This window comes from Hypanus sabinus (genome assembly GCF_030144855.1).
Source record: "Hypanus sabinus isolate sHypSab1 chromosome 24 unlocalized genomic scaffold, sHypSab1.hap1 SUPER_24_unloc_8, whole genome shotgun sequence".
Lineage (NCBI taxonomy): Eukaryota > Metazoa > Chordata > Chondrichthyes > Myliobatiformes > Dasyatidae > Hypanus > Hypanus sabinus.
In genome coordinates this window covers 748037-757174 of record NW_026778951.1, presented here as the reverse complement: position 1 = coordinate 757174, position 9138 = coordinate 748037, and the positions used below count along the sequence as shown (strand labels likewise).

The window sequence follows — 9138 nt, the reverse complement described above, 5'->3', positions numbered from 1 at the left end:
ATGGGACCCTGATGCACCTCACTCCCAAAGCACAAGGGCGCTGTCAATGACACACTAACCCTAACGCAGCGCTCCACAGCAGTCAGATACGGGTCACAAGACAGGCCCAAATGCTTGCAGAGTCCCAAGAAGGCACCCATGGTCCACTCGGTCAAACACCTTCTCTTGGTCAAGGGAGAGCAAGGCCACCGACATCTCGGGACAGGCGAATCAGATCCCAGACCGTTGACCTGGATGGGCCATCCTGGGATTGTGTAGGACTCCATATATATCTGGACTTTCAGAAGGTCTTTGACAAGGTGCCACACGTAAGGCTGCTTATCAAGCTAGGAGCCCATGGTATTACTGGAAAGTTACTGGCATGGTTAGAGCATTGGCTGATTGGTAGGAGGCAGCAAGTGGGAACAAAGGATCCTTTTCTGGACGGCTGCCAGTGATCAGTGGTGTTCCACAAGGGTTGGTGTTGGGAGCACTTTTTTATGTTGTAAGTCAATTATTTAGATGATGGAATACGTAGATGGCTTTGTTACCAAGTTTGCAGATGATACAAAGATTGGAGGAAGGGCAGGTAGTATTGAGGAAACAGGTAAGATGCAGAAGAAGCAAACACGAGGAAATCTGCAGATGCTGGGAATTCAAGCAACACACACAAAATGCTGGTGGAACACAGCGGGCCAGGCAGCATCTATAGGGAGAAGCACTGTCGACGTTTCGGGCCGAGACCCTTCGTCAGGACTAACTGAGAAAGTCAGTTACTTACTAAAGGACTTACTAAAGATAGTAAGAGATTTGAAAGTAGTGGAGGGAGGGGGAAATGCAAAATGATAGGAGAAGACCGGAGGAGGTGGGATGAAGCTAAGAGCTGGAAAGGAGATTGGCGAAAGTGATACAGAGCTGGAGAAGGGAGAGGATCATGGGACGGGAGGCCTCAGGAGAAAAAAAGGAGGAGGGGGGATCACCACAGGGAGATGGAGAACAGGCAAACAACTAAATATGTCAGGGATGGGGTAAGAAGGGGAGGAGGGGCATTAACGGAAGGTAGAGAAGTCAATGTTCATGCCATCAGGTTAGAGGCTACCCAGCCAGTATATAAGGTGTTGTTCCTCCAACCTGAGTGTGGCTTCATCTTGACAGTAGAGGAGGCCGTGGATAGACATATCAGAATGGGAACGGGGCGTGGAATTAAAATGTATGGCCACTGGGAGATCCTGCTTTCTCTGGCGGACCGAGCGTAGGTGTTCAGCGAAACGGTCTCCCAATCTGCGTCGGGTCTCACCAATATATAAAAGGCCACACCGGGAGCACCGGACGCAGTATACCACACCAGCCGACTCACATGTGAAGTGTCACCTCACCTGGAAGGACTGTCTGGGGCCCTGAATGATGGTGAGGGAGGAAGTGTAAGGGCAGGTGTAGCACTTGTTCCGTTTACAAGGATAAGTGCCAGGAGGGATATTGGTGGGAAGGGATGGGGGGGGGGGGAGACGAGTGGACAGGGGATCCCTGCGAAAAGCATAAAGGTGGGGTAGGGAAAGATGTGCTTGGTAGTGGGATCCCGTTGGAGGTGGCGGAAGTTACAGAGAATTATACATTGGACCTGGAGGCTGGTGGGGTGACAGGACAAGGGGAACCCTATCCTGAGTGGGGTGGCGGGCGGATGGGGTGAGGGCAGATGTGCGGGAAATGGGAGAGGTGCGTTTGAGAGCAGAGTAGATGGTGGAAGAAGGGAAGCCCCTTTGTTTAAAAAAGGAAGACATCTCCTTCGTCCTGGAATGAAAAGCCTCATCCTGAGAGCAGATGCAGCGGAGACGGAGGAATTGTGAGAAGGGGATGGCATTTTTGCAAGAGACAGGGTGGGAAGAGGAATAGTCCAGGTAGCTGTGAGAGTCTGTAGGATACAGAAGGACCTGGACAGATTAGGAGAATGGGCAAGAAAGTGGCAAATGAAATACAATGTTGGAAAATGTGTGGGCACACTCTTGGATGGTAGAAGTAAATGTGCAGACTATTTTCTAAATGGGGAGAAAATCCAAAATCTGAGATGCAAAAGGTCTTGGGAGTCCTTGTGAAGAACACCCTAAAGGTTAACTTGCAGGTTGAGTCGGTGGTGAGGAAGGCGCATGCCATGTTAGCATTCATTGCAATAGGTCTGGAATACAAGAGGAGGGATGTGAAGCTGGGGCTTTATCAGGCACTGGTGAGGCCTCACTTCGAGTATCGCGAACAGTTTTGGGCTCCTCTTCTAAGAAAAGATATGTGAGGGTCCAGAGGAGGTTCACAAGGACGATTCCAGGAATGAAAGGGTTATCGTACAAGGAACGTTTGATGGCTCTGGGTCTGTACTCACTGGAATTTAGAAGGATGAGGGGGTACCTGACTGAAACCTTTCAAACATTGAAAGGCCTGAACAGAGTGGATGTGGGAGGGATGCTTCCCATAGCAGGGGAGTCAAGGACAAGAGGGCACAGCCTCAGGATACAGGGGTGCCTGTTGATAACAGAAATGTAGAGAAACTTCTTTACCTGGAGGATGGTGAATTTGTGGAACTTATTACTGGACCATCTCCATGTCCTTGTCTCCCTCCCTGGAAACAGCACCAGGAGAGTCCCCTTCCTCCCGACTCCGGACGCACTCCTTCCGACGCTGCATGGGACGGCCATGTCGGGTCGTTCCAGCTCCCCTCGTGGACTGAACACTCCTCAGCAGGACAGCTGGCCTCAATTGAGGCAACAGTCTGGGAAACCAATCCCACTAGTGACCTCTGTTCTACAGGGCTTTGCCCCTCCTGAGGGTGCAGTCTGGTATGAAGCCACCAGCCTGGATGTTCCGGAGATGTCTCCCCTGCAGAGGGCCCCTGTACAACAGGTCTATCCTCCAACTCTTTATTGGGAGTAAATCCTCCTCCTACTCCTCCCGAGGTTCCCGATTCCCAGTCTCAGGGAAGACATCCCTCTGCCATTTCAGGCCACCGATGTGACCTCCATTATAGAGGTGCCCTCAGCCTCCGGCACCACCTCCCCTCCCCCAACTTCCGCAGGCTCCTGCTGGGGTTCAGGACCCTCCAGGCTCATTCAACTGCAACAACTTGCCCCTTCTCCGGGTGGGGGGGGGGGTAACAGGGGGAGGAGGGACAGCCAGAGGGGTCAGTGCGGGAAGGCCCAGCAGTCTTTCCCTGTGCCCCCGAGGCAGAGTTGGCCGCCTGACGGTTCGGGCAATTCTTCCGAATGTGCCCGATCAGGCACGGCACCTCGGGCGATCGTAGCCCACAGGATGGTATGATATTCCCCCTCAAAATAAACCTGAAGCCACCCCTGGGCATCTTCACTCCGCTCCAGTTGCATCAGCTGACGGCGCTGAAATGAGAATAGGTGCTCGTAACTCCGCGAGGTGCCCTGTCTCGCACCGGGGTTATTTTCCAATACAACTCCCTGATGGAGTGCAGAAAGGGGAACGGGGCCTCGTCAGGGATAAGGGGGTAGACTTCAGAGTGTATGGCCGCCTGTACGATCCCCAGCGCCCATTCCACCTGCGTAAAAACCCTCCCCACCTTTCACCCGACTCGACCAAAAACACAACCCTCGGTGACTTCAGGTAGAAAGCAGTTTTACAGTTCCAGACCGCTACTGCAACAATGCCCTCACGGTCTCCAATAGACCCCGCCGTGGCCTTTCCGGCAGCATTCCTACCCGCTAAAGTAGGCAGCTGCAGCTCCTGAACCGGCAGCTTGCGCGTAGGACTTTGGCTGTGTCACACCCAGCCATGCTGCAGTCAGAATTTAAACGGTCAAACACTGCCGCTGGGGGGACGGGCACATTCTACACCCAGCGGGTCGCCAGCAAAGCGTCAGAAATACAGTTCAGAAGGGAAGATAGACCGGACGGGAGGGGAGAGGAGCGGATAGGCGGGATAGTGCCTACCCGCTCCTCTGCCCCGTCTGCGCAGCAGTCGCAAAGAGATGAAAACTTTTCCCCCAGTCCTCTTCACCCAGTCGCCCTGGGCTAGGCACTCCAAACGGGAGGGATTTTCCGCTGTTACACCCCCGCTCCCGGCAAAGTCAGACAACCTCGCTGCTCAGCACCAAGAGGCGCGGACTGAAAAGCTTCACCAACGTGAAGCCTCCAACCTGATGACATGATCATCGATTTCTCAAACTTCCAGTAATGCCGTCCCCACCTTCAACGTTTCCCATCCCCTTGTCCCTCTCTCATGTTATCTCCTTGCCCACCCATCGCCTCCCTCTGGTACTCCTACCCTTCCCCCACCCCCTTCCTTCGTCGTTGCCTTCTGTCTCTTTCGCAATCAACTTCCTAGCTCTTTGCTTCGTCTCTCCCCTCCAAGTTTCACCGATCGTCTGGCATTTCTCTCTCCCCTCCCCCCACCTTTCAAATCTACTCCTCAGCTTTTTTTTTCTCCAGTCGTGCCAAAGGGTTTCGGCCCAAAAAGTCAACTGTTCCTCCATCATTCTGTGCGTGTTTCAGCAAAACAAATTCTTCCGGACAAGGACAATGTCTCAGTCTGCTGCCAAGGTGATACTCCGCACTCCCAAAGTCCTCTGGCGTCTCCAAAACCGTTCCTTGCGATCTTGAAGCAAATTCTCAACTTCAGGAGAGAAAGCTCCCATAGTGCGAACCTTTCAGTACCACCTTCCCTCAGAACTGCCCCTCCCAGTGTGACTCCTCCCTCAGCACTGCCCCTCAGTGTGACCCCTCACTCAGTACTGCCCCTCAGTGTGACCCCTCACTCAGTACTGCCCCTGCCAGTACCACCTTCCCTCAGAACTGCCCCTCCCAGTGTGACTCCTCCCTCAGCACTGCCCCTCAGTGTGACCCCTCACTCAGTACTGCCCCTCAGTGTGACCCCTCACTCAGTACTGCCCCTGCCAGTACCACCCTCCCTCAGAACTGCCCCACCCAGTGGGACTCCTCCCTCAGTACTGCCCCTCTTAGTGTGACCCCTCACTCAGTACTGCCCCTGCCAGTACCACCCTCCCTCAGAACTGCCCCAGTGTGACTCCTCCCTCAATACTGCCCCTCCCAGAGTGGGACGCCTCCCTCAGCACTGCCCCTCTTAGTGTGACCCCTCACTCAGTACTGCCCCTGCCAGTACCACCCTCCCTCAGAACTGCCCCTCCCAGCGTGACTCCTCCCTCAATACTGCCCCTCCCAGAGTGGGACTCCTCCCTCAGCACTGCCCCTCTTAGTGTGACCCCTCACTCAGTACTGCCCCTCTTAGTGTGACCCCTCACTCAGTACTGCCCCTGCCAGTACCACCCTCCCTCAGAACTGCCCCAGTGTGACTCCTCCCTCAATACTGCCCCTCCCAGAGTGGGACGCCTCCCTCAGCACTGCCCCTCTTAGTGTGACTCCTCGCTCAGTACTGCCCCTCTTAGTGCGACCCCTCCCTCAGTACTGTCTCTCCCTGAGTACTGCCCCCCCCCCCCCGCACCGTTCAGTGATTGGAAAACTAGACAGTTGAATCGGTTTCCCAGATAGAACACATGAGACAAAATTTGCACTGTTAGAACAAATAATTAATTAAACTACTGGAACGTGGAATTATTTGGAACCTATGTTTACAGAAAAGGTTTGATAAACCCATCAACCGAGGAAAATAGATTTCTCCAGCCCATCTTCAGCTTGAGTATACTCTAAGTGGGACGGGTAGAACTTGCTGTGGTACCGTGAGTTGTGGCGGACATACTCGAGGTAATCTGGTGCCCCTGGGCAAATAACGTTGTCAGCCAGGAGGATTGATCCCTTTCGAAGCAAGTCACAGTCCTGCAGGTGATAACACCACAAGATCATCAGACATAGGGGAAAAGTCAAGCCATTGATTCTACTGCATCGTTCGATTATAGCTGAATTATTTTCCCTCTCAACCCCCGTGTCCTTACGAATCAAGAATCTACCAACTCTACTTTAAATTTACCGAGAGACTTTGCCTCCACAATGAATTCCACAGATTCACCACCCTCTGGCCAAAGAAGTCTCTCCTCATCTCCGTTCTAAAGGGTTGTCCTTGTATCCTGAGGCTGTGCTCTCTGGTCCTGGACTCCCCCACTATAGAAAGCATCTTCTCTATGTTCAGTCTATATAGGCCGTTCAATATTAGCGAGTCCCCCCTCATTCTCCTAAACTCCAGCGAGGAGACCCAAAGACATCTAATACTCCTGGTATGTTAACTCTTTCAAGGCCAGGATTATTCTGACGAATATTCTCTCCAATAGCAGCATATCCTTTCCTAAATAAGGAGCCCAAAAACGGCTCGCAGTTCTCAAAGTGTGATCTGACTAAAGCATCAGCATTATATCCCCGCTTTTATATTCCAGACTTCTCAAAGTGAACGCTAACGTTGCCTTTACCTTCACTCACAGGTAGGTGATGCTCTGGGTGGCTGGCTGGCCGGGTTGAATGAATGGCATGAAATGGGAGCAGAGATTTAATCAATGACATTGATCAGTACCCCCATGCTCGGCTTCCACAGATACATTCCCCAGTACTGCCCACACAGGGACATCTTTCTCTTCTCTGTCCACCAATAAACTCCCCAGAGCCCCATCACTGAGGGGTCGCTAACCTCCTTGGTCTACCCGACTGTACGAGCACCACAAGCTCTCTTCTTCAATGGAAGCCTCGCTCTGGCAGGGAAACGCAGCTGGTTACCTCCAAGAGTTTGGTATCCCGAGTATAGCTGTCCTTCCAGTGGTCCAGAAAGACAAAATCCAGCTTCTTCACTGCAAACTTTTCCCGGAGCCGTGGAATCAAGTCCCAGGATGAACCAACGAGAAGCTGCACCTGTAACACAGGGAATTCATGGGCTGGAAACATTTACATCCCAAATATCCATTGTATCCCAGATAATGGACTACCTGACAGGCAGACCACAGTTTGTGCAGCTTCAGAGCTGTGTCAGACATGGCCCCCTTCCTGTTACCCTGTACATCTCGGTCTTTAAATACAACACTGAGTCATGTCATCTGCAGAAATCCTCTGATGACTCAGCAATCGTCGGGAGTATAAAGGGAGGACAGGAGGATGAGTATTGTGAACAGCTTCGGGCTCCTCATCTAAAAGATGTGCTGGCATTGGAGAGGTCTGTACTCTTTGGAATTTAGAAATATGAGGGAGGATCTCATTGAAATCTGTCGAATGTTGAAAGGCCCAGATAGAGTAGATGTGGAAAGGATGTTTCCCATGGTGGGGGAGTCTAAGACAAGAGGGCACAGCCTCAGGATAGAGGGGTGCCCTTTCAAAACAGAGATATAGAGAAAGTTCCATAATTTCCTTTGGGATCAATAATCTATCTTTCTGTTTATCTACAAACAAACTACTCAATTAACTCTCCAGTGCCAAATGGATAGAGACAGTCTGCTATTTTTTATCCTTTAATTATCATTACCGTACATTAATATAGCGGAACAGTGTTTCTCTGGGGCCAAGTTGCAAAGCACAGTACCCCCAACACACAGCTTGTTTGTTCATTATGTGCCATGTTGGCGATCATGGTCTTTCCATCACCATGATTGTGCTGTCTTTACGACAGTTATTTAGTTTATAATATTTTCGCTTAGTAATTCATTCAATAGTATTTTCTAGTTAGAATTAGAAGTGTTTAAAGTGTATTCATTGCATGTAAAATATATCGGCATGCGATGACGTCACATCCGATTTCGCCGCGTCTTGTGGGAAAACACCGGTTTGAAATTAGCGCGAGGGTGGGGGCTTTCCACGAGGCTCACCTGAGCACAAGCAGTTTTGCAGGCATGAGAAATCACAGTGAGAGCAACGCTGTAAGTTAATAGATAATCGATATATTGAACTAAGATGTTAATGCTGATCCTGTTAGAGGTAATGACGGTAGATAATGTTTATGCTTTCGTTAGTTAAAGAGTCGCGGATAGTTTGCATGGAAGTGTATTTAAAGTAGTCAATGGAGCAGGTAAACTCTCCCTGTATACTGCACCTTAGTGTAATGTAGTTATAGTCACCTTTGCAAGTATTTGCACTTGAAATGTGATATTAAGGAAGGAACAAATACTGTATCAATCTTGTATTGTTTTATCAACAGTTTTCACCATATGTTAATGTGAAGAGTGAACAGTAAATGGTTAATCTTACTGCGATCTGGTTCTTATTAACTGTGGTTTATCCGGACGTTAAATTCGGCGTTTCGTTACACCCGAAGGAGAACGTTACAGTGAAAAAGCGGCATTATCAGGTGTTTCAAGTGCTGCAATGTCAGCTCAATCCAGCATCAAGTCGACGCCGCCCAGCGACAAGGGCGGTAAACCGACATCAAGTAAGCCCACCCGGGCGTTATCAGGTGTTCCAAGTGCTGCAATGTCAGCTCGATCCGGGATCAAGTCGATGGCGCCCAGCGACAAGGGCAGTAGAACGACATCAAGTAAGTCCACACAGGCAAGAGCCAAGGCAGAAGCCGCCAAGGTGCGACTGCATTACGCCAAACAAGAAGCAGTTTTGAAAATGAAACTGGCCACCAAAGAAGCCGAAAAGGCCGCCAGAGAAGCCGAAACCCAGTTGGAAATGGCAAAAATATCGACAGAGTTGCAAGTGCTGCAGCTGGAAGGAGAAGGAGAAGCTGCCATGGTGGAAGCAGAGTACATAGAAGAAGCTGAAGGGTCGCGTGATCTGACCGAAACAAGTTCTGCTTTAGAAAGGACCAGACTGGAACGCACGAGCGACTATGTACAATATCAAGCAGACAGGCAGGCTCGTCTCCCCTCTCCATACCTATTCGATAACTTCCCCAGCTACGAGGAACCTCAGAGAGTCACGATTGCATCACATCCATACGAGGAAGGAAATTTACCCTCGCGGCCCCGCGATGAAGTCAAGAATGAAAGAGCTGACAACCGATATACTTTGACACCAAAGTTACAAAGTTCGATGCGAAGAGACGCGGAGGTTGAATCCAGGATGGCAAATTCCATGAGAAACGTGCGTTCTCAGTCATATAGGCGCCAACGTACTTCTCCAGCCCGCATGCCGCTTGCAGCCGATCCCACGCTGCAGTATTTAGCACGACGGGATCTCGTCACTTCGGGACTGTACCAGTTTGACGATAAACCCGAAAATTACCGTGCTTGGCACTCTACATTCACCAACGTGATTGACGGAG

The 9138-nt window shown here is 50.8% G+C and overlaps 1 protein-coding gene across 3 annotated transcripts in view; it reads right to left on the bottom strand.

Moving 5' to 3' along the window:
- Positions 1-5508: 5508 nt before the first annotated feature.
- The window catches only part of comta (catechol-O-methyltransferase a), a 64535-nt gene continuing 60905 nt past the window's right edge, over positions 5509-9138 (bottom strand). For all 3 annotated transcript variants that reach the window (XM_059957691.1, XM_059957692.1, XM_059957693.1), the window contains 2 exons: positions 6663-6794; positions 5509-5777 (listed from right to left, as the gene is read on the bottom strand). In XM_059957691.1, coding sequence (XP_059813674.1) covers positions 5598-5777; positions 6663-6794 — 312 coding nt within the window. In that variant the 3' untranslated portion in view covers positions 5509-5597. The remainder of the gene's footprint in view (positions 5778-6662; positions 6795-9138) is intronic.